This window comes from Vicia villosa, linkage group LG3 (assembly GCF_029867415.1).
Source record: "Vicia villosa cultivar HV-30 ecotype Madison, WI linkage group LG3, Vvil1.0, whole genome shotgun sequence".
NCBI classification, from domain to species: Eukaryota; Viridiplantae; Streptophyta; class Magnoliopsida; order Fabales; family Fabaceae; genus Vicia; species Vicia villosa.
Window position 1 is genome coordinate 24,491,296 of NC_081182.1, and position 25,890 is coordinate 24,517,185.

Below are 25,890 nucleotides of genomic sequence, written 5' to 3' on the forward strand. Positions count from 1 at the left end.
ACTAGAAATACATGTTTCACGCGCATTGGAGAAAAAAAATGCAAGAAACAGGTTTCCTGCGGCTTTTTCTGCTGTTTCTTGTCCCCAGCTAAAACCTTAATTAAAATTCCGCAGGTAAAGTTGCTGGAAACAAAATCCGCAGGTAAAGTTGCTGGAAATAAAATCCACAGATAAAACCGCAGGAAATAATTTCGCAAGTAAATCTGCAGGAAACAAGATCTGCAGGTAATTCCGCATCTAATAAATTTTGAATTAAAAAAAACAGCAATTAAATTTAATTAATAATTTAAGATTAATTTATTCTATCCTAATTAAGATCTAAATAATTTAATCTAATTTAAAAGTTAATAACAAGCATGAATTAATCCAAATTAATAATTACAAGAGAAAAAAATGAATGGAAACCTACAAAAACTTTTGTATTGTCAATCCAAAACACTTCATGTCAACTTCTGTTATATTATTTTTTAATTATTGCAGCTCTAAATTCATAAGATTGTTAACTAAATTAGAAAACATACAAGTAAACTTGTTCATTCTGAGATCAAGCCTCTGTAGCTTCTCACAGCTTTTGTAGCTTCACACAATTTTCTAATTAGTCACATTATATGGCATGTAATAATTAACTATTGCATCTACAAATGTGAGTATTATACTATATATACATGTAAGAAGCTAGTACTCTTAACATTACAACCACAAGCATAAGATCACCATACCTCTATTGCTCATTTTCCTCGACGCTGAGCTTGGGTACTATAAAGCTGTCGAAGTATAACTCTTGTGTTATACAAAGGGCTGTAGAGGTTAAAACAAATAAATACAAATATAGTGTTCAAAACTAATCATATAACCTGAACCAAACAACAAAATATCTTACCTACCACTATCCTTCACCTTCCCCTTCAAAAACCACCTCATCTGCCTATAATAAAACTGAAGTCTTAACCAATGAGAAAAACCAACATTAAGAAACTAATCCAGTCATTTAACATTTTAAAGTTATTTAGATTTCATACCACCAAATCATCTCTGTCCTTCTTTGCTTCAACAAGAGGCTTGTATAATATATTCGTATTTTGTCAGTTCCGCAACATGCATTTTTCTTGATCCTTTGTCCTGCAATAAAAAGGAAAAATAACTTGCCTAAGATCCATAATGTAGGCTGTTAAAATTAATTACGACCTCCAATTATGCACCAACGGTTCGCGAGAAATCCATTGTTGTTAATCATGTGAGTGTGTGATGCCAAATTATGCAAAGTATCAAAGAGGAATAAAATGGCTTTTGCTGAAATTTATGTATGGTATATGTTATAGACCTCCGGCACCGCCTGCCAATTTCAGAGAGAATTAATGTTATTTTAGAATCTAATACTATTTGTTGATAAGAAATATTACAATATATTTCAATGGATGACAGTGACAATACTAAGATTAAATTCAACCAAACAACTCATAAGACTGTTAAGAAACTTTTTAAGTTTATAAAACAATACTTACTAAAACTAAAATTTGATTTTGGTTTTAAAGAAGTTCATAAACTAAAACGGATAGGAAACAGAATAAGGCTTAATCTCCACATTTGACTTTATTTTATCTTCTGTTATAAAAATAACTTATGCGTAGACACTTATTTGATAAATGCCTATGTTATAAGTGTTTAGTTAAGTTGTTAATTCGAACAGTTTCTCTAGAGCGGTTACTGAAAAATGTACGGAAAATGAGTCTTACTGTATGTGAGCTCAATAACTAAGTGTGAGTCTTCCGGTCCATATCCAAGAAAAGCATTAGTATGTTTCTCCTCCGATATATCACACTTTCTAAGAAGCTTCATTCCCAGGCACTCAGTATAGAATCTGAAATCACCAAAAGAACAAGAGTAAAATAAATATGCAGCAATATTATTGAATAAAAAGAATTTGTGATCATGTCACTAGCCCATTAAAAAGAATTAAAATTGCAAGTAAAATATGGTGCTTCCATTCATGCTTTTATGAAATACTTTATATAGGAATGCGACACAAGGAGTTAAGGTTAAGATATATTGTTTGTTACCACTATATAAGACAGTAAATGTATAAAGCTTTTGAATTTAGTTTCTATTTGTAATGTACAATCATTTTCAATGTTGACCTGGATATCTATTCCAACTTTGACAGTGTTACATTCACATTAGGTAGCCAAGAGTTGTTGTTGCTGCATAACCAAACGTGCATGCAGTTAAGCTTATAATTAGGACCTGCCAAAAATAGAAGAATTTAGATAAATGTTTAGTGTGTTTATACCTCAAAATCAGGTATTAGTTAATTAAGTGTTTATTACTTAAGTGCTTATGGTATAAGTGCTTATAGTATAAGTGTTTATGTATACCTTCTGAAAGAGGTGTTGTTACCTGGGAGGATTTCATTAAGTGTTTCAATCTCCCTATTAACTCAAGAATCAAAACTGTTTCCATTCTTTCTAATTGGAGAATACAATTTTGTGATAACGCAGGAAGAACAACTTATATATCTACATAACAATCAAGATTCACATCAGAATCATCACAGGGTGTATGATTTTGAAATGTTCAAAGCATAGGGTCAAAGAATATACGAAAAAACGTAGCGATATTAATAAAGTCGTTATGTTATGGGGGGAAATGAAAACATGAGGCGGTTATGAATTACCTGTAGAGTTAAACAACCATTAGAGATAAATGACAAGACTACATAACTTATTAGTTTCTACTAACCAAAATCATATAGCATCTACTAACCAATCATAATAGGTGTACTTTGGATCTCAAAGTGCAATGCTAGCTCTCGACATTTTTCCGCAAGCTCATCTCCAAATCTAACATTGATGACTTTGCTAGTAACCTGTTTTAGATAGAAAATTAGAAAACAATTCAGTCATGTCATTAAGAGAACATAATTATGCTCACAAGCAACATATATTTCAGTTGGGCCAAAAGCTCAATTACAACTACAATGTACAGGCTATCTAGAAGGGTAACAATGTGCAAAGGGGGAACTTACAGAATTCTTAGCAAAGCATCAATTAGCTTGAACCACCTAGAAACATTCTCATATTTAGATGATGGAACTGATTGCAAATCTGAATAGACAATGATATAAACATTTGAAGCTTGGTACCTAAATACATGCTTAAGAAACACAACTTGGTACCTATATACATTCATAAGAAACACAGTATAAACAAAAAAACAAAGGATAATACATACCTAGTGATATAACTGTGTGTGAGAAGATACTCAATAAGTTCTTGACTCACGGATTTGAGTTGCAGCAACAAAATGCAAGTTGCAAGACGACAATAACGACAACATCGTAACCAATTCACAAGCTGCAATTTGAACATAATCATCAACAACACAACATCACAGCATAAGAAAATCAAAACTGAAGCAAAAAGAAGAAATAATCTGGTTGAGAAATTTCATCGAACACCTTGTGAATCACACTCAATTTTCAAAACGCAACCAATTTTGAACATAAAACATAAATCAACTTCTGAACTGAAACAAAACTCGATTTGAAATCGAAACAAACCTGTAGCGAAAACTTGGCTCGAATGCAAAATCTGACCCGTGAAAAAGCTCTGCTCGAATCCAAACTCTGCAATGCGTCGAAACTTCCAAACTCGAACCAAAACAGAACTGAGTAGCAACTCGATTCTGAACACAAAACCGAACACCAAACATAACTGTGAAGCTCTTTATCTGAAAAGATAGATGAAGAGTTTGAGCGTATTGTTGTTATTACATGTGAGGAAGATGAGAGGAAAAAAATAGCTTTTGGAAAATAAGCGCTCCGTTGGAGCTTTTGGAAAAAGCGCTTATGCTATTGTTTATTTCTCTTCCACTGTTGCTGACTTTCCTTCCTTTCCTTGGTTTTATTTTACTTTTTGTTTTAATTTTAAAATTAAATTAAGAGACCACATTTTAAAAATATTGACTTAGTGCATGTTTGGTTTGGCTTTTGAAAAGGCCAAAAGCAATTCTAGAGGTGAAGAATTAATTCTGGATAATTTTAAGATGTTTGGTTTGACAAAAGTAGAATTGATTCTGTCTCCAGAATTGATTCTACTTGAAGCTAGAATTTGTAGCTTCTGCCTCCAGAATTGATTTTGGATGATTTTTACACTGTAATTTATTATTCAACTCACTTTTACAAAAATGTATCCAAACATAAATCAATTCTGCTAAACTCAATTCTGCTAGAATCAATTCTACCAAACTCAATTCTACTAGAATCAATTCTGTCCACCGTCATCCAAACACACACTAGTAGTAGAATCTTTGGTTCAATACAGGTAGATTGTGGGTTTGATTCCACTAATTAATTTTTAACATATTTAATTTATTAATTTATTTATAGCTTTTTTTATTATTATTTTTCAAATTTGTTTAATTTTTAACAAATTTTATTTTTCAATTTTTAAAGTTATTTTTAATTTTATTTTTCAAAATTTTCTATAACACAAAATGTATACTTGATAAATGAGATTAAATTTAAATTTTAGAAATAATTTTAAATTTATTTTAAAAAAGTGTAAATGAATTTTCAAATGAGAAGCTTTGTATATTAAAAATATTTAAATTTATTTTTAAAAAATTGTAAATGAATCTATACCTTTTTTAGTTTTATTTTTCAAAATTTTCATATAATTTATTAAAATACAAATTGAAGAATTACATTAAATTTAAAAACTACATATTATTAAATTTTAAAAAATTATTATTATTTTTAGAAAACATTTAAATATATTAAAATTTTTTGAAAAAAACATTTTATATTAAAAGAAAAATAGTTTACATTATTTATTAATACAAAAAAATATAATATAATACAAAATAGAATCCGCAGCAAAATCCGCAGAAATGTTTCCTGCGGATTATGTAGTATAGTTTGGTTTTCTAAAAGGAAGTTCCGCAGCAAAATCCGCAGAAACATTTCCTACGAAGTTACCTGCGGATATGTTAAAGTAGTTTTATTTCTTACTCAAAATATATATTTCGCAGCAAAATCCGTAGGTATTCCTGTGGAATTTTCTACAAAGTTCTTATCCGTAGCATAATTTGTTTTATTTAATAAAGTGACAGGAAATTCCGCAGGTAATCCGTGTATTTCTAGTAGTATTGTCGATGACATGACCATAGTGGTATGCATAACGGATAGCCATGACAATAAAACCCGTATCTGCGGGAACTCACCCGAACTCGTTTCGAAATTGGCGGAGAAAACCTGTTTTGATTGGGTTTGGATTCGGGTTTGGGTTTTCTCCAGTTACAAAATATGGGGACGGGTCAGGTAATTGGGACACTAGTACCCACCCCAAATTTGCTCTGTTTATTTTATTGTGTATATTATTATATATTTTTGATAATTTTGAATATTAAATATGTGGCCAAAGTTTTGATATTTTAATTTGTATTTATTATTTAAAATATTTGAAATATATGTAAGAATTTTTTTGTATTGATTTCATTTTATTATTTTTAAAGTAATTTAATTTTAGAAAAAATAAGTATGTCTTTTTAAAAAATCGATTTCATTAAAATGGATGGTGGCGGGGCGGGGATACCCGAACCCAACCTGATCCGATTTGGGTCGGGTTTGGGTTTGAGGGAGGTAATAACCGTCCCCGACCCACCATGTTGCCATCTCTAATAACATACACACTTACAGTGGAAAATGGGCCGAATCTATGCGTAATTTGCAGTTAAGCCGATTGAATAGATTGATCTGGTCCGATTATAATCACATTGCTCTTGATTATGGTTTGTGCTTGGGGATTCATCTAATTTTATAGTAGAATGACAAAAATATCTTTAATACTCAAATAACTAAATATTTTAAAAAGAAAAAGAAGAAGAAAGAGTAATATAGTAGAAAATAAGCTAATAAGCAATATAGAACTACATAGTTTAACAGAGAAGCTTCTAGTTTTGTATCCATTAAAAAACAATAGATTACAAGTGCAGTAGTGCATGCTTATATACAAGACTAATAAATACAAAGAAAATCAGAGTTCATAATTATCTCTGTTAGTTATCTAACTATGTTTGTTAGATTTTAACTAACTCTGTTAGTTGTCTAATTGCTAACTAAACATAATTGTTAACAACAATATATATAACTAAGTAAGTTAGTTGTTGAGTGAGAAATTGGAAGGCTTTCATAATGACTTTCTAACACACCCTTTCAAATTCAAGGTGGACTTGCAAAAATAACCATGAGCTTGGACTTCAATTGTTGAAAGGAAGTTTTATCAAGTTACTTGGTTAAAGTATATGTTATCTTCTAAGCAATAATTGGAACATGTTGAATATGGAGTTTCTTGGATACGAATCTCTCACAAACAAAGTGAATATTAAGGTCTGTATGCTTGTTACATGCATGTAATATATGATTATGTGACAACAAAACATCACTCAAATCATCACATAACAATGTTGGCGTATAAAAAGGAATACGAAATTCAACCAATAATTATTGTAACCATAAACGAGCAACTATAGAGATTATTTTTTAGAACTTCGTGATACAATTTTTGGCCTTAAATAGATTCAAGAATCATATATTGATTTGCGATCATTTGGCTCGACTACCCAATAAGAAGTTGGGATTGCTTTCAGTACTTATAAATAGTCAGAAGGCTATGGGTTTGAGGAATTCTAATCTTCAAGATAAAGTGAGTCATAAGGCAAGGTCTCCATGCTGAGTACAAATACCATGCTCAAATGCAACAAGCTTCTCAACAAATAGGCCCATAAGGGGAAGAAGTATAGTTTTATGTTTTGCTTAATTGTCCTTCTATATGTGTTTATATTTTGACCTCTTATTCGGGTAACTTATTCCTTTTGAATGCGGTCTATGTGCTTTTGCTATTTATCTATCTTTTTATTTTTCCTTCTTTATGAAAATACCAAAGTAGAAGAAGTATACTCTCATAAGGAGTAGAGTACACTCTTTATATTTATTAAGGGGAGTTTAACAACTCTAATATGTTATTGTTGGTTTCTTATTTGCCCATCTTCCTGAGAGATGAGTTGTCATCATAAAAAAAGGGGGGAATGTAGAGCTATGTGTTGTCATGTATAGTCATTTGCAGATGATCTTAGTAGGGTATTGTCGCGGCGCAAAAACACTCGAAAGCAATAAAGTCACCACCAAAGTTTATTTTATAGGGAAAACGTTGGGACATGTTAAAGCCTTGAATAGAAACAGATTATGTCACTTAAGATTTTCTTTGCTTGTTAAAGCCTTGAAAATACAACCTCATCCCTTTTAATTTTTCAATCATCTTCTAATCTTGAAGAATCTTTCGTCATACTGGAACCAATTGCTCACCATTCTCACAAACTTGATCATGATTTCAAGTTTGGGGTTCAAAGAGGTTACCTCATCCTGCAGGTTAAGATAGTATACAACCAATCTTTCTATACAGCCTGTAGTTGAGAGACAGTTACCTTTTGTTTTTCTCCTTGTTGGCATACTTCTTCGCTTGACGCAAAAATCTTTGTAGGAAGCATCTAGCTCATCATGAGTTATTTCCTCATTGCAGAAGTTTACGAAAGAACCTCACTTTCTTGTCTGGACAGGTTCAAAATCAGGATCACTATCCTGAACAGATATGGAGATAGAAAGCCTCTTTAGTTGATTCTTGAATGGAGTAGGACATTATGCTATGGTAAGTTCAAAGCCTTAACATATATTGTACTGAATACTTTCATTTTAGATCCATCTTTACTTGATCGTCAAGGATCTTGCTGATGTCAAGACTGATGTTCTTGACATCTGGCCTTGATTTTATATTGACTTTCCCATATCCTGAAAGAGATGCTCAAACATCATTAAAGTAACCCTTCATCAGACTTAAGTTACATCCTCATATAAAATTGGAGTCAGAAGTCATGCTCTTTTCATTTAGAACTGTTAGTTTAAAAAGTTTAAAGAACACTGAAGCTTTTTTAATGACTGCCACTTTTATGTCATATGTCTTGAATAGAGACATGTGTTTCTTCACCTTGATCAACCTTTTCTCTTGAGCTATTTTTCTCCCAAAACACCTGGATGTGTCTTTTGAGTGGACTTAAGAATCTCCCAAGTATCTTTGGTCACACCACTTTGAAAAATAGTCTGAATAAGTGCTCGTCAGCTCAATTGATTACACCTTTAGAGATACGAAGAGCCAATTTATACCCTTCCATCAACAACCTTAACACCATGATTCTTACATCCCGAGAACCTTCAAGATTATATTGTCTAACAATTTCTAGAATGCTATCATTTTAGATTTCCTAGAGACATACAATATCAGAAATTCATTTCCCTGAAGCTCGCCCAATAAACACACAGGGTATCTGCTCCGATGTCAATTGAAATTATGGAACTTGTACCACATGTTACTACTGATGTCCCAAACATCAGAGCATAATGTTAAGACAAATGTTACAACATATGTGAACAGACAAAAACAAACAAGATTGTAATTATGTTGACATAATTTACAGAATCTCAGTGTGAGGACATATGTCTTGACTTCATCTACTGATAGAACACACATTTATCAAATAGAAGATCATACAGAATTTGAATGCAAAATGGTAAATAACACAGTAAATTGTTAACCCAGTTCACTGCAACAACATCTAATCAGGGGGCTACCAAACGAGGAAGGAAATCCATTCTTAGCAGTACTAATTCAAATCCTAAATAGTCAATATAACACCCTTCTAACCCTCATAGAATATTTACAATATAATACGAATTAAATCAAAATAAAATCACCAACAAGGGTGTCACATCTTCATAAAAGCTTCATATTAACAAGTCCTGCTCCGTAACACGGGTTCTCAAAGGTTTATAATTCAATTGCTCGTTAAACACAACAGTAATATCATCAATTTTCTCGCAGCGAAATTCAATGTTTAAAAACTTCATAAAGCCTGTTCAGAGGTTGCAGAGTCATTCCTTATGACAGAGTCTGTTTGCTTCAGATAATGCCAGTCTTCATACTTTGTTGATCTTCAGATTCTGCTTATCTTCAGATATTGTATATGCTTAGCTCAACATCTGATGCATATAAATTGACTTCTTTAGAGTCAAAATTTCTTTTTTTTTAGATCTACATATTTAGCAACCTTGTTAGAGTACAAAATTATTCTCTATACATTAATGAATTTTTTATCATTAAAACTTAAGGATAGTTAGCGAATCAAACATGTTCTAACATTTTACAACTCTGCAAGCTGTGTCATAATGTGAATTGGTTAGAAGGAAGAAGACTTGCGTCTTTCAACAAATCTAAAAAAATATTTCCTTTGGTATATGCTAATACCAATTTTAGAGTGTGCTACATCTATGAATAGGAAATATTTTAGCCTATCAAGACCTTTAATTTTGAATTTAGTGCCAAATGTAGCCTTCACCCAATTGATTTCATCTATGGAATCACCTGCTAGGATGATATCATCCGCATATACTAGAATAGAAGTGAAAAAGTGAGGCTTAGGGAACAATTTTCATTATTAAAAATCACTACACAATTAAGGCCGAAACCCAGGTACAAATAAAACACCTTAAACAACGAGACTTGATGAAAAAGTGACAGTTATGGAATATTTAACCACTCCATATAACCATTTGTTAATCTAATATTGACTGGTGCAATTAACTAATAAGAATAAAAAAGTTTGATGGAGGATAATATGTGGTCAGTAGCTGCAGAATCTACAATCCAAGATCCAATGTTGACATGATTTAATGATTGAGAGATTTTGGATATAATTGATGTAACATGAGGACTAGCATGTGATGCCATGTTCACTTTTCTAGATGATGTACCTGAATTTCTAAGAGAACTTGATGGATGTGGTAGATTCACGAGTTGGTCATATTGATCTTTGGTAAAAGTGTAAGAATCAATCCCTTTGTGGCTTCTTGAGTCATCAATATCACCCTTTTCTTCATGTGATTCAAGTGAAGAAAGGTTGATTATAGAATTACCTTTTCCAAAATGAGGAGGAAAACCATGCTTCTTGTAGCATGTGTCGACCGTGTGTAAAAATTTGCTTGGTGCCAAAAGAGGAAGAATCATTGCAACTCCCTCTCCCTAGAGGTCCTCTATAGTAAACTGCATTAATGAGGATCTTGGACTCATCAGAAGCCAAGGCCTTGATCTGTCTTTTATGTTTTAACACCATGGAAAAAATCTCGTTGATGTTAGGTAAAGGATTCATCAACAAGACTTGAGAACGAACCATATCAAAAGTGTTGTTCAAACCAATGAGAAAATGAATGGATCATGTTACCTCATGTTGAAGCTTAGCATTTATCATGCCTATAATGAAGGCACATCGATGTAGACACAAGCATATAGGGATTGAAAAATACGCTCCAAGTTCTTCCAAAAGAACTTTCAAAGCCGTGAAAAACCCAGGGATGGATCGTGAATCTTGCTTTAAAGCAATGATTTCAACTGAAGTTCAGAAATGCAAATAAAGTTACCTTGTGAAAAGTGCTCTTTGAGCTCATTCCACATATCAATGGTATTCTCAAGAAAGACGATGCTTTCTGCAATGGATTCATCAATGACATTCATTATCCATGTATGAACTAACATGTTGCAACGATTCTAAGCTTTAAAACTCGAATCAAATTCTTCAGGCACTAGAATTGATCCACTAACAAATTCAAATTGATTCTTTCTACTAAATGCACGTGGCATGGACCTCGCCCATGCATGATAGTTTAAATGCGTTAGAATAGGTTTATAAGAGAAAGAAGAAGGTTCATCTGAAGGATGAACATATTAAATATTTCTAGAGCAACATCAATCAGAGCGCCGATGCCATTGATGCTACCATGAACCATTATGAAAGAAGCGTCGTGCAACAGAGCTCAAAAGAGCTATGATACCATCATGAAGTTTGTGTGAATCACGATGAAGATGAAATAAAAGTTGCTAGAAAGAGAGAGAAGATATATTGAATTCATTCATCATGGTGAAGTTAGTTATAGTGTAAGCTTACATAGATGATAAACTTCTAACAACCTGCAACAGAATTATAAATAAATTATGCTTCTATAGTGAGCTTACATTAAAAAAATTTGATCCAATATTAAAATACAAGAAGTCTTGTGCTATATCGATGGAACTATGCAAGGTTGCTTGGCTATCTTGACATGCATATCATCACTGCAGCCATGGGCGGAAGCACATGGAGGCTACGTGTGGCTAAGCCATACTAAAACTTATCCTTCATATATGCGTTTATGTGATATGTATTCAAACTAAAATCTATCTATTAATTATGGTCTCTTAAAAATTTGAGTGACATCTGAGGCATTGATTTTAAATCGTATGGTTATTATTAAAAGCTCCCAGTTCTCATTATAATTAAAGTTCTTAATTTGAGTGACAATTGAGGTATACACACACACACACGTGTGTGTGTGTGTCGGCCAATCATTTAGAAGGAGTTACAATTTGTCTAGAATATTTACATCACATGAGAACTATCATACGAAAAAATACATGTGATTTAAATTCGAGATATATCAAACGACTCTCTACATCACACATATAACAAATAATCGGTTATTGTAACCGTTCCATCATATAAAGAGAACACACGCCAATTTCGTTCCCTTTTCTCTTTTCCTTACTAACTTGAGCATTGAAATGTTAACCTTACATGTTAGTCTCCTTCTCCATCGCATCAAAACTCAGATCCATCGTTGTCCATCGTAACCACCGAATCTCCAACCATTTTTAGTTCCATGGAATAGTGGCACCGTCTGTGGGTAGGATACGCCATTTGAAAAATAGGGTGAAACTATGCTATTGCTAGATGTTCTTCAATCCTTTGATTTTATCTTCATGTGATATATGATGATTGAGATTTTAGGATATACAAATGATTTGAGTGTTGCACTGCAAAAGCATAATCGACATCTTTTTGAATGTTTTACCGCTTGTCAATGCTACCAAGCAAGAATTACAATAAAAGAGGAATGATGGATGGGAATAAGTTTTATCTATGGTTATGGAAATTTGCAATAAGCATGATATTGATTTGTCTAATATGGATGCACTGTATGTGCATGAGAAGAGACCTAGGCAACACACTACAACTTCAAGTGTTTCAAATTTGCATCATTATAAGCATGATTGTTTGTTTAGTGTTTTCGATTTGTAGTTGCATGGGCTCATTGGGTCCTTTATAGTCCTTGGCATTTTTGATGTGAAATTTTTTATAAGGATGACTGAACTTTATTCAAATGATTTTGTAGATGTGCCAAAAGTGGTGGTGCGACATCATCTTCAGAATTATATTAGAAATGTTCGATGTGAATAAAAATCTGCAAAGTTTAAAGGACTTGTGATGTTTTTTTTTAGGTTTACTTATGTTTATCATGAGATTCAAGAAAAGTGTTTTTTTGGGCTTTATGTTTACTGCAAATTGGGTATAAGTGAATTCTAATTTGGTTTCGAGAATTCTGATTTGGTTTCGAGAATTCTGATTTGGTTTATGCAAATTTTAAGATCAAAACTGTATTTGATATGGATTAGACGGGCTACTATACATAGCTTAAAATTTTGCACGACTAAATCATAGTTGAATAGAATTTTATAAAATATTTATTATCCGTAATTAAGTAGAGTTTATATTTATTTAGTCATGATTAAATTGTGGTAACCTATCTAGAATCTCAAGAAAGTTAAGACAACTTGTTTAAAATACATTAAAAGATACTAAATCATATGTTATTTATGTATGGATGCAAAATTTGAAACACATTAAAAAAATACTCCCTCCGTTTTTTATTATAAGTCGTTTTGGAAAAAAATTTGTATTTTAATATATGTCACTTTACAATTCCAATGAATAGTTAATGCTATTTTTCCTATTATATCCTTAAATATTTATTATTCTCTCTCCTTTCAATTATATAAATTTATCTTCCACATATCATTAATGAAAGATAATTTTATAAAAACCTTCATAATTTCTTATTTTCATACAACAATTATTATTTTTCTTAATCTGTGTAAAAAGTCTAAAACGACTTATAATAAAAAACGGAGGGAGTACCAAATTTTGTATTTTTATCATGGTGAAACATGTTATTAATTTTTTTAAAATCAAATTTTAAATGTCACAACACTTATTAGAAATGTCTTAACTGAGAGTAATAAAAAAGGTTGAGGTTGGAATGAAGCCACATATGGTGAATGAGGTGTAAGCAAGTATTGTCGCCATGTGTATGCTTTTCCTCTTCCTTGCCCAAACTTACATACTCAACACCGAGAATTTGATTCTGAAAGATTCGTTAACAAAATCACGAAACACAACAGAGAAAAATCTGAATTCGATCCAATCATCCAATGAAGACAATTATCTCGCGCTTGATCCATTCCTCTCCTTCCTCCATTTCCAAACTCAAGTAAGTTTTTCAACCTTTTCTAAATCAATATGACAGTTTTTTTTCTGTTCTGTGATCGATTCGATATCTCATTGCTAGGGTTAGGTTAGGGTTTACATTCCATTCTTATTCATTGATTCGTGTGTTCAATTTTGTTACCTTGAAGTGCATTTGCTGTGTCGATTAACGGGAGAAATTTGTCTACGGACTCTACGAAGATTGATGAGCCGTTTAAAGTTGATGAAGCTGGGACTGTAAATGTGCCACCACCTCAACCCCCAACAGAGAAGGTAGCTTACAGTTGTGCTCATATTTGGATTTTATTGGTTGGTTTCTGTGTGTATATGTCTTTACTAATATAGAAATTATGTATGTTTTGGGTGTTTTTGAAGTTGCTTGTGTTGGGAGGCAATGGTTTTGTTGGATCTCATGTCTGTAGAGAAGCCTTAAATCGCGGTGTGCCTGTTGCGAGTATTAGTAGGTATGATGCTTTTTTATATTTGTGATTACTCCATCATGCTCTATGTTTTGTAATTCTTAATTATTTAGCATTTTATTCATGTAATTTATCCTCCTTGCCGTTCTTTCTCTTTTACTTCCAGGTCTGGCAGGTCATCCGTTCACGACTCATGGGCTAGCAATGTCATATGGTATAAAGGTTTGTTTTTTTTTTCTCTTGCATTTCGTTGCAGAAAATATCTTTGTGGAACTCAATTCTCTAATATATTTAAATTGTCTTCTCATAATTAGGGAATCTCCTTTCCCCCGAGTCATTGAAAGAGGCTCTGAATGGGGTCACTACTGTTGTAAGTCTCCCCTTATCTTGTTAATTTGCCCAGTATATATTTGGCAACTAAATAGGTAGCTTTTAGCCAGAGTGATATTTGCTTCTTTTATGTTTCCTTTGCAAATACAAGTTGTTGCGTTTGGTTTAACCAACAATTTAGTTGAGGATTCCCCGTGCTTTGTTTAAGTTTTCTACAACAATATAGTTCATTGTAGTGCATCAAGGTAGCAGGTTTACTGTTTTATTATGTTCTTTTGGGTGATAGGATATTCAATTGTTATAATGGTATTATAACACACTCCCTTCGGAATAAATTATAACAAATAATTGATTAAAAAAAGCATGATAAGAAAGGTAGTTGATCACATTTAATCTATGGAATACTAAAAACAATAAGTGTATTGCCAAAATTACCATTCATGACTTATGATTGGGTCATTGAAAATATAAAAAGTTAAATAAAATGTCGGGACTTTTAGAGATAGAATCATTAAATAGGAGAGTTGTTGTTAAGATTTGCTCAGTGTTATCAAATTGCCCCGCCATGGCCGCTATGGCGGATATACATGGCGGTTTTTGGGCTCGCCGCAATGGTAAATATGGGCCGCCATTGCCGGTATGGCGGGATTTTGGCTCTCTGCCATGGACCGCCGTCCGCTATCGACAACACTGGATTTGCTTATAATTCATACGGTGGGAGTAGGATTGGTTGAGATGTAAATAGGTCACTGCAACAGTATATAAGGCTTGTTGAAGCCTGGCCTCTTACACTAGTGAATTGGTTAAAGTTGACGAAAATGATGATCAAATTTGGTTGAAAGTCTAGGTGAGGGGAGGAAGATTAAGAGCTAAAAGAAGATGCTACCATAATGAAATGGAAAATAGGCGCAAAAGTTTGTGATTGAATGGGAGATGATTTTGGGTTGATAGAAAAATTGCAGTAAGCACGGACCACTAACTGATCTAATATATCCAAATTTTGTTTCTGTAGGATACAGAAGTATGTTTAAATGTTTATTTTTGATATTGTAAATGACTAGTCCTTTGAGCTGACTGTGTTTCTTTTATAAGATCTCATGTGTTGGTGGTTTTGGCTCCAACGCAACCATGTACAAAATTAATGGGACTGCTAACATCAATGCAATTAGAGCAGCTTCAGATGAAGGTAAATAATGAATTTGCACATTTCTTATTTGCAATTTACTGTTTCAGTTTCTACCTTATTCTTTGGGGCAGGGGAAGTATATGTGCTCATCTATCATTCATGCTAACAAAAACAACAGTCAGGACTTTCCCAACAGATGTTATTGGCTTAAAAAAAATTGAAAAAATACCTTTGTATATAAACCCCTTTAAAGATTGAAAATGTTGAAATGTGTGTGTTAATATTAACCTTGAGGTTTTATAAGAAAACCTTGATACCTAGCAGTATTGTACTGTAAGTTCTCTGTTATCTTAGTCTTGGAGACCAATATTAATGATTCAGCATCAACACATCTATGTAACTATTATTTATTCATTTAATATCTATACTCCAAAATTCTATAAGAACTCAGCAATATGGTTGCCAAATCATAAATAGAAGAAGGGCCTATTTATTCTTTGGATTATTATGTACCAGAATCGATATATCAACACCATATCTCCTTACACATGTCACTATTCCATTGTGAGAGCTAGCAGCCGCAACAATCTCAAAGTCCATCTTGTCTAAGAGAGATTTCTAGCCCCACCTTTTTCTAGATACATGCATGAGGTAGTTTTAACAATAGAAATACAAATATGGAACATATTATTTGAATAATTTTAGAATGAAAAGAAAAAAATATAACTCAGTGCTTTGTGTTCCTGAACTAAGACAGCCATATCTCTTACCAGTAATGATTGACACAAGGAAATGAAACTATTAGAGTTTACCAATTTTAAGAAATAAATTATAAATTATGTAAAAATATTGATAGAGTAAAAAGAGTAATGGGGTAAAGAGAGAGGGTATTGTCAATGTGGGACGACGGAGAAAATTTCTTAGGTGGCTGCTACAATTGTCCGCCATGTTACATATAAGAATTTCTTAGCAATGCCAACCTTGGAGCATTAGTTTTTGATTCTTCTAGAGTCCTATTACTGATTGTTGGAATATTTGCTATTGGTCTTACAGGTATTAAAAGATTTGTCTATATCTCTGCTGCCGACTTTGGTGTTGTAAATTACTTGCTGCAGGGGTATTATGAAGGAAAGGTAATATTTTCAACTCTTTATAGTAGCGATATTTTGTGCAACTAATTATCATTTGCCAGGAAATGTTTTAGTAAAACTTAGTGCAAAGTGCTGAATTTTTCCTATGGCAGATCCTTGTCTCTGAATTTAAAGTCTTAAAATTGTTGAAAGGTTTTGCTGATTTGTTAAAAGAAAATGGCAGGAAGTTTTATAGTAAAACTTTATGCAAAATGCTGAAATTTTTTAATGCAGGTCCTTGCTTTTGAATCTGAAGTTTAACAATATTGTAAGGTTTTGTTGATTCATCAAAAAAATTAATGTTTGTTTGACTATTCTTGGTTATAAGTCATTTAACATTTACAGCTTATGATAGAGCAAAAAGTTGTCTGCTTTATTTATTGACTATACTATCAACTAAAGAATTGTGACATCTGCACAAGTCATTGTATTTGTATGATCATTTGAAGAGAAGAATGCATATTTCTGTGGCTGACCCTTTTCTTTTTTGTTGTCGTTGATGCTAATCTTTTTACTATACTCTTTTTTCTGGAATTATATATACAAGTTGCTTCCTAATCTTTAGTTTAATATTCTTAATTTCTCTCTAGGCTGTAATAATTGAAGTACACATGATGTCGATATATTTTTCATTTTAATTTCAAGAAATAAATATTGTACTTTAATTGATGTAGAGAGCGGCTGAAACAGAGCTTTTGACTAGATTTCCATATGGAGGTATGTATTCAGTCTCCTACTTTTCTTGACATTGCTAATAGGGAGTTCTAAACTGAAACCACGAGACTTCAGAAGTTGGGTTTATGTTTTATATTTTGGCTTGTTATTTGTTAACTAATATCCTATTTGATTATAGTTAACACACTGTTCATTGTTACCATATTTTCTCCATGTGAACTTTTGCAAAAATGTTTCATATTATATGAAAGAGTTTTTATCTTCCATCTTACAGAAATCCAATAACTGATAGTTCATGGTGTGGGGTATTGTGTTACTTAATTCTAGGACTATTGCATTCCCTTTTCAGGAATAATTCTGAGGCCAGGGTTTATTTATGGGACTCGAAATGTTGGGAGTATGAAGATACCTCTTGGCATAGTTGGATCACCGATGGAGATGGTAATTCAGTGTGTTTCTTCAGTATGACATATACATTTATTTTTCAGTCCAGATGTAATAATAATTTTTCTCCATTGATGAATTGACATCACCAAGCCAATTTCAAAGGCTGAAGTGCAAGGTTTTTCCTGTCATTTGTTATTGACTGCAATTTATTTGTATGATGTAGGTTTTTCAACATACCAGAGCATTGACCCAGATCCCACTTGTTGGGCCTCTATTGACACCTCCTGTCAATGTTACTGCGGTGGCTAAAGTTGCTGTTAGAGCTGCTATTGATCCTGTTTTTCCGCCTGGGGTCATAGATGTCTATGGAATCCAACGTTACAGTCAGAATAAATCAAAGTAGAATTAGCTTTATTTGGTTTTCTGGTAAAATCTGACAGGAGAAAATTTATATACGAAATACCCGTTCTATGATAGTTAAACTGAGAATATTTCTGAGAGAATAATGTCTGAAAGTGCATGCATGTAACCACAGATCATTCCTTCACATTTCCACAATATTTATGTCAAATTCTTTTTGATGGATTTTATTGTTTGATGTAATTAACCACAATTGGAGTCGATGAATACAATTGCTTTCAACTAGTTTCACCAGTTATGCAGGTTACATTCATATGGTTGTGTAAACCTTGGTTCGAAGTGAAACCACATGCCTCTGCTAGACTGCTATATGTACTAAGCGTTCAATGCCTTCGGTGCCTGGTGTCACCGTAAGTATTGTTCTCCAAACACCTCAACCACAGATCTTCTAAATTTATCAATGCACTTTAAAGTCGTGGTTTTACAAATTCTTATGTTATCCATACTATCACCACATGTTTCATGTCAACATATGAATAACAATCGTGCATTATACCAGTTGCATCAATGCTCAGTCGAAAAATACTCATCATATTATCCAAGAGCTTCAATAATAGTCGAAAAATACTCATCATACTATCCAAGAGCTTCAATAATATGAAGGAATACATGTTTATGCATTCTTTATATTATTGAAGGAAAACATGTTTATGCATTCTTTATCTTAGACAAGATTGATCGTTTTTGTATACTAGAGTGTTTGAAAAATAATAATTAAATAACCGCTCGTGCCCCCTTCATGATTCCCGCTATGTTCCTTCTTCAACATCTAGGTCTACTATAGCTTGCAACTTCTTGTGAAGAAAAAAAAACTAAGGGCTGTATTTGGCATATAAAATGTTACACTAGAGGCCAATAGCCCGCAATGTTCCTTCTTCAACATCTACGTCTACTAGAGCTGCAACTTCTTGTTAAAAAAAAAACTAAGGGCTGTATCTGGCATATAAAATGTTACACTAAGGCCAATAGCCCATAAAATAAGCCTCTATCTCCACTTACTCAACCAAAATGACCGGTTTGACTAAGTGGAGATCTTAGATTCTCAGGCCCTTTCCATTTAGTTAAAATGGCCACATTGTCTAAGTGGAGATTTAAAATGTTACACTAAGGCCAATAGCCCATAAAATAAGCCTCTATCTCCACTTAGTCAACCAAAATGACCGGTTTGACTAAGTGGAGATCTTAGATTCTCAGGCCCTTTCCATTTAGTTAAAATGGCCACATTGTCTAAGTGGAGATTTAAAATGTTACACTAAGGCCAATAGCCCATAAAATAAGCCTCTATCTCCACTTAGTCAACCAAAATGACCGGTTTGACTAAGTGGAGATCTTAGATTCTCAGGCCCTTTCCATTTAGTTAAAATGGCCACATTGTCTAAGTGGAGATTCCAGATTCGTATAAAATATTACACTAGAGGCTAGTAGCCTCCGAAATAAGCCTCTATCTCCACTTAGCCAGCCAAAATGATCAGATTGACTAAGTGGAGATCTGAAATTTTTAGGCCCTTTCCACTTAGCCAAAATAACCACATTGACTAAGTGGAGATCCTAGATTCTTAGGCTCTCTGTATTCTTAGACTTACAAACATTAATCCACTTGATCCAGACATTCTTAGAATCATCTTTGAACTCTCTCTAGAGGAACCTTCTTTGGTTTCTAACAATCTTCTTTCAAAACTTGATAGGAATTTTCATGAAAGGAGGTATGAAGTTATTGGATAAGAAATGAGTTGAGTAAAATTACTCGGCCCCCGAGGCTAACACACTGATGTCTTCGTGAGCTTAACCTACTAGAAATCTATTAGATCAGGATCCACATTCACACTAATGAGATTACTCTTTGAAAAATTAACTCGAAGATCTGAGACAAGCTCAAAACCCCAAAAACAGTCTTAATTGATAAACCACACGAAACCTATAAAAGAGCCCTAGACCCACAACCTGAAAAACAAACCACTTAAGCCTTATTAAACAAACTCCTTTGGATGTTGATTTTAAAAGAAAACACAAGCACGCACGCAGGATCTCAACTTAGCATTAATCCCAAACCTGATAAACATATAATCTACAAAATTTCAACTAAGTGAATAATACTTTTTTTCAAATTCCACCTAAAAAAAGAGGCATAACGTTTTGGTGTTCTTATCCAGATTCACAAGCTAATTGACAACCACTACCTTATCCATAAGCAATATACCTTTAGGGAAGAATGATTGGTTTAGGAAGATAAGGGTGTTCGTAACCTCAACAAGTCTATCTACCACGACTTTAACAACCATCTTATAGAGGAATCTCATTAAGGAAATAGGTCGAAAATCTCCCAACTTGGAGGGAGAGTTCACCTTAGGAATTAGACTGAGAAAATAGGACGTGAAGCAATGAGGAGGAAAGAAAATTGGTGAGACTGATTAATAACCATAAATCTTTCCTAAAAAGAAGCCAAAACCTCTTTAGAAAAAGTAAATTAAACTTGTTTAGCTCTGGACTCTTATTCCCATGATAAGAGGCAACCATGTTATCTAACTTAGAAGAAGAAAATGAGGTGTAAGAGATACACTATCCCCAGGGGACAGAGATAGAAATCTAACCCCATCTAAAAGAGGCGATCTACCAGAAGTTTCTTAAATTGATTAGAGAAAAAAATCAACGACCTCTTGGCAGATCTCAACAAACCCATTAATCCAACTATCTGCATCCTTAAAAGTTATAACTACATTTCTCTTATTTATACTCTTCTCAGAAGCATGAAAGAAACCAGAGTTAACACCACCCTTTTCAAACCACTTAACTTTAGACCTCTGAACTTATTGAAAATATTTAATCCTAAGTAGTGACCAAAGATCCTCAATATCTTTCAACCAGCCACCACCTCTCATCCACCAAAAGCACATTAACAAGATCAATGTCTTGAGTCAAAATAACTCATACTTCTCTTAGGAAGTCAATTTAAAAATCAAGATTGACAAAAATAATTTCATTCCAAACTTTACCACCCCTTTAAGAATTTTATTTTCTATTTTAGGACAACTTTCTAGCCAACAGAAACTGAATAGTTCCAACTAGTATGCACTAACTTTTATAATATATATTAGTCTAATTTTGCACAATAAATATGCAAACTTTTAATACTTTATATTTTTAGTAAATATAAACTAGTGCGTGTGGATACTACTACTAAGATAATTTTTTTAATAACAAAGCAGATCAATATATTAATAATAAAGAAAGGTAAAGGGTACACGATACAACAGAAGCACAAACAATGCTTAAAAAACAACAAATATGGAAAAAACAAAGGTCGGAGAATAGAAAGAACCACAATCAACACCAACCCAAAAGAAAAAGCAAGCCTACTCGAGGTCAAAAAGCAGCACACCACCTGAAAGTGAAATCCCAAAGGAGGTTAACTCGACCACCTGCAGTAAAATAGAGGGGGGCACTTGGTCATCCAATACACCACTAAACTCAATGACACCCGAGATGGTCCAACTTCCATTTACTCAATGAGAGAGCATAAATCGTAGTATGAGAAATGACCCACTTCCTAGTGAAATCAAAAATCAAATACATTGAGTGATTAACAGACAAACTCTCTTGATAAAAAATAATTTTATTACACAATTTCTAAATAATCTAAACTACTGAATGATAAATCGAAAGCATGCTTATTTGAAACATCTTACCCTGACCTAACCCAAGAAAAACCTCTAGGACCCCTTGGATCGAATAAGGAAGAGGTAAAATTATCTACGCCCACATAAACACCTTATCCCAAATCGACAAGACAACATCCCACTGAACAAATAAATAATCCACCAAATAAACCTGATTTAAGCAAACTCACACATAAGGGTGGAAAAACGAGCCTGGTTTGCCGGACATGTTTGTTTTGCTTGCACATTTTTGCAGGGCGAGACAAATTTTTAGAATCACACCTTTTAACAATACAACAAAAAACGCCTTTTACCTCGATTGAAAAATAAGTCCTACCTCTGTTTCACAAGCGATGTAATGAAGAGCATCATGAAAAGTGCGCCACTTTACCTCTCGATTTTAACACAGTTGGCGAGTAAAGGTCATGGGCTCGATCCCCAGGGAGATCTTTTTTGGAATTTTTAAATGGAGAAAATACCTTTCCGCTCGGTTTTAACATTCCACCAACGATTATAACACATTTCACCTCAGTTTTAACATAAAATCGATGGGTAAAACACGATTGAGTTTATTAAATCTAATATGGATTGTTGATTTCACTAAACCCTAATGAAAATATAACTTCTCAAATTTGGTTAGGAAAATAATTATATGAACAATTGGGTTGTATTTAAACAACAAATTACATTAATGAATGATTTTCTAGTATCATGTAACTCATCATTCATCCCACGCTCTTTTATGGTTAAAATCTCTTCAATGTTTCAAGTTCTTTAGTCAACACTTCCTTTCCTACTAATTCATTATCGAAAGTATAATATTTGATGCTTTAAAAAAAGAACAAATATAGAAGAAAGTTGAACGAAAACTAGAAGTGTTGGAGAAATTTTAACGGATAAAAGTACATGAGATAAATGATGAGTTGCATAATGCTAAAAAAACTATTCATCAGTGTAAGATAAGTTTAAAATACAACATAACTTTTTATATGATTATTTCCAAAAGCAATTTAATAAGTTATATGATCAAAGAGGGGTTAGCGAAACAAACAATCAACATTATATATAATAAAATCAACTCGTCGGAACAAGATGAGACCTACACAAAGAATGCCAAAAAACATAACTTGATATCAATATCAATATAAAAAAGTCAAACCAATAACAACAAAACTACAACATATTGATTTTCATAACTTTTGATAGTAGAACAACTAAACAACAAAAACAATAACATCAACAACGCACAAACAACAACTTACATTAAACAACAACTCAAAAAACAATCTCTTAACAAAACTACAACAATATCATCAATAAATCTATTACATAAATCTGTTTAAACATTAACAAGAGGATTAATCCTCTAGGGTTTAGGGTCTCAACAACGAGTCTCTACAATAACATCAATAAACTTATAACATAAGTCTGTTTAAACAACAACAACAATATTAAACCTCTAGGATTTAAGGTTTCAATAAGGAGTCTCAATAACAATAACTATAACAACATCAATAAGCCTATAGCATAAATATGTTTAAATAAAAAGAACAAGAAGATAAAATCTCTAGGATTTTGTATCTCAACAACAATAATATGAGTAATGATGTTTGACGTACCGGATATCTGAACCAGAAATGAAAGAAAATGATTTGGATATCTGAAGATGAAACAAGAGCCCTAAACACATATCATCTTCGTATTGAGGATGATATATGTTTATGACTCTCGTTGTTTAGGGCTCTGTTGTTAAGGGCACTTCGTTAGAGTTCTATTTGTGTTATTTATACAAGTGAAACTGAATGCTAAAAGTTAAAGCTATATATTTCAGAGAAACAAATCCACCTCGCTCGGAAAACAAAACCGAGGTGAAAAGTGACATATTTGTAGATTAAAAATAAAATATTCAGGAAAACGCCACTTTTAATGAAATATGAACATAATCAGAAGCTACTGGAATTCGGAGCACGTACACTGAATCAGTGGCGGAGCCAGGACAAAAAAGTTGGGAGGACCGACAAAATAAAATAAAAACTAATAAAAAATATTTAAATAGTTTTTTATACGAAATCTTTAAATTATAATAAAATATAATATATAGTGACAACATTAGATCCCAAACCGTTTTTTGGGATGGCGTAGAGTACCATAACTAATTAAGAATAATAGACCACAACTTACCGAAAAATTACATGTTACAAACAAAAAATCTATGTTTTTCATCCACGCCACAATTTGCCACACATTTTTGATCTTTCGTGACAAAAATCTGACTCCTAATCAAATAATCTTTCATTTTTAGGACACATAATTTTTTACAATTTAAAATTTAAAATTTAAAATAATATTATTTTATAAATAACATTCTTAATATAAATAATGATGATTACAAAAATAGAAGAAAATCAAACGAAAAAGTCATCCTTTTCTTTTATATGTTTAATTTCTATCAAAGCAAATTTACTTTTAATATATAGAAATGATTTTTATTTTTTAATTTAATATAAAAATAGAAATTTGATTGTAATAATAATTTTATTTTTTCTTTCCTTTTTTCTTTTATATATCTAACTTTTATCAAAGACCTTTATGCTATTTTTAATATACATTTCTTTTCTTTCATACTTTTACAATTTACTTTCTTTAATACCAAATTTGAATTATTTCTTTATTTTTTCTTTTACTTTAAATTCTCTATCTTTCCCTTTAATTTTTCTACACTTACATCAATTAAATAAAATATAAATAGAATAGAAATTAAATTGTTTCACTTTACTCTTTTCCAAGGTCATAAACTATTTTTATTTTTTCAAAATCTAACTTACTCATCACCATTTTTCTCATTGAATAAAATAGATCACCACTCTAAACAAAATAAAAATACATAAGAAAACCACAAGTCATGAAAACAATGTATACATTAATTTCCCTTTATTCAAAACTAAAAACAGAATAACAACATATTATTATTCTCTCCCACATTCACTAGTAATGAAGAACAGTAACATCATACTCAAGAATGGCATCACCATTTTTGAAATCCAAAAAATGCGTCTTAACCTTCGCATAACCTCTCGCCAATCTAAACTTCCCTCTCCCACCAACAATAGCCAACTCACGAGGCTTTGGTTCAGTAACAGGATTCCTCGAAAAAAGGCTCAAGGAGCTTCCCTTAAACTTCCCTGTAGTAAAACCAAAATCAACGTACAAAACAAGCGTTAAATTCTCACTCTTACTCGAAGATAAATAAAGACCCTGCGCGTTTCCAATCACGTTAGAGGTTTCATTTGGACCGTCTTTTAACGGATCGTCGATGGCGTAGAGATGGCCGAACGGTGTTGCTGATTGCGATGATCCGAGGCTGATGTTGGGCTGTGCGATTTGTACTGCACTAGGGTTTTTTCCACTGAGGATGTCGAAGAGGTAGAAATGAAGATGGGTTACTTTCTCTTTTAGATGGAGAGCTTTTATGTTTCCTTCTGAATGGTATTCAGAATGCACTGGAATTGTGATGCTGCATAGAAATAGGGCTAAGACAATGATGATTGATTTGTTCTCCATTTTTTGTTTGTTTGATACAAATATTTCTTTGTGTTTATATAGGTAAATAATGTTATACTCTTGTGCCAAGAATCTGGATACATTCATTGTGTAATATATTCATCAATGTTATACTTTTTTTTTATTGACTAACTATAAATGTTGTTTAAAGTAATATATTCTTATTAAGAAAATAATTATTTATATTTGATTTTATTTTGAACAAATTTGATTTATTTGGTTATTTGAGAAAATGTTTTTTTAATATAGAAGAAAATTGCATATGTATAAGAAAAAATTATATATTTATTGTATTTTTATTAAAAAATAGTAAAATTATATTTAAAGAATTCTATATAATTCTTCTTCTTTAATATATTTATGTATTTAAGAGTATACAAATCGAATTAGTAACTCAATGAATGCGAAGATCCAATTCACACCACTTTTCCTTTTGTAGAAATTTATTTGATTTATCTAGTAAATTTTTTTATAAGAATTGCTTAAAGTAATTTATTCTTATTAAAAAAGTAATTGATTATATTGGTTTTATTTTATACCAAAATATTAAGCTTATTCTTAATCTAACATTTCCTTGTAATATTCCTATACAAAGCAATCCTTATATTCCCGAACGATATTCACTATCGTTTTTTTTTTTTTTTATTTTAATTTTTTATTATGTCTTGATAAAGTAAAGAATTGATACCAGTAGGTTTAGGTTTCTCACATTTTTTTATTGTGTTCATTTT

At 32.2% G+C, this 25,890-nt stretch overlaps 2 protein-coding genes across 2 annotated transcripts; one reads left to right on the forward strand and one right to left on the reverse strand.

Moving 5' to 3' along the window:
* The first annotated feature begins 13,237 nt into the window (after nt 1-13,237).
* LOC131660686 (uncharacterized protein At1g32220, chloroplastic-like) lies at nt 13,238-18,115 on the forward strand. Its single transcript, XM_058929973.1, has 10 exons — nt 13,238-13,462; nt 13,608-13,731; nt 13,834-13,922; nt 14,044-14,099; nt 14,192-14,247; nt 15,300-15,393; nt 16,387-16,466; nt 17,138-17,180; nt 17,488-17,579; nt 17,749-18,115. The coding sequence occupies exons 1-10, from the start codon at nt 13,404-13,406 to the stop codon at nt 17,926-17,928; spliced, it is 873 nt and encodes a 290-aa protein (XP_058785956.1). The 5' UTR covers nt 13,238-13,403; the 3' UTR covers nt 17,929-18,115.
* A 6,292-nt stretch (nt 18,116-24,407) lies between these two features.
* On the reverse strand, nt 24,408-25,188 carry LOC131655173 (dirigent protein 15-like). The gene has a single exon (XM_058925071.1). It carries the CDS (start codon nt 25,157-25,159, stop codon nt 24,584-24,586), a length of 576 nt encoding a protein of 191 aa, XP_058781054.1. The 5' UTR covers nt 25,160-25,188; the 3' UTR covers nt 24,408-24,583.
* Between the last annotated feature and the right edge of the window lie 702 nt (nt 25,189-25,890).

Excerpts from the sequence above, each read along its gene's own strand:
- LOC131660686 (XM_058929973.1), top strand. The coding sequence starts at position 13,404 with ATGAAGACAATTATCTCGCGCTTGATCCATTCCTCTCCTTCCTCCATT. Across the intron at positions 13,732-13,833 it reads CTCAACCCCCAACAGAGAAG|TTGCTTGTGTTGGGAGGCAA; the intron begins GTAGCTTACAGT and ends GTGTTTTTGAAG. Across the intron at positions 15,394-16,386 it reads TAGAGCAGCTTCAGATGAAG|GTATTAAAAGATTTGTCTAT; the intron begins GTAAATAATGAA and ends TTGGTCTTACAG.
- LOC131655173 (XM_058925071.1), bottom strand. The coding sequence starts at position 25,159 with ATGGAGAACAAATCAATCATCATTGTCTTAGCCCTATTTCTATGCAGC.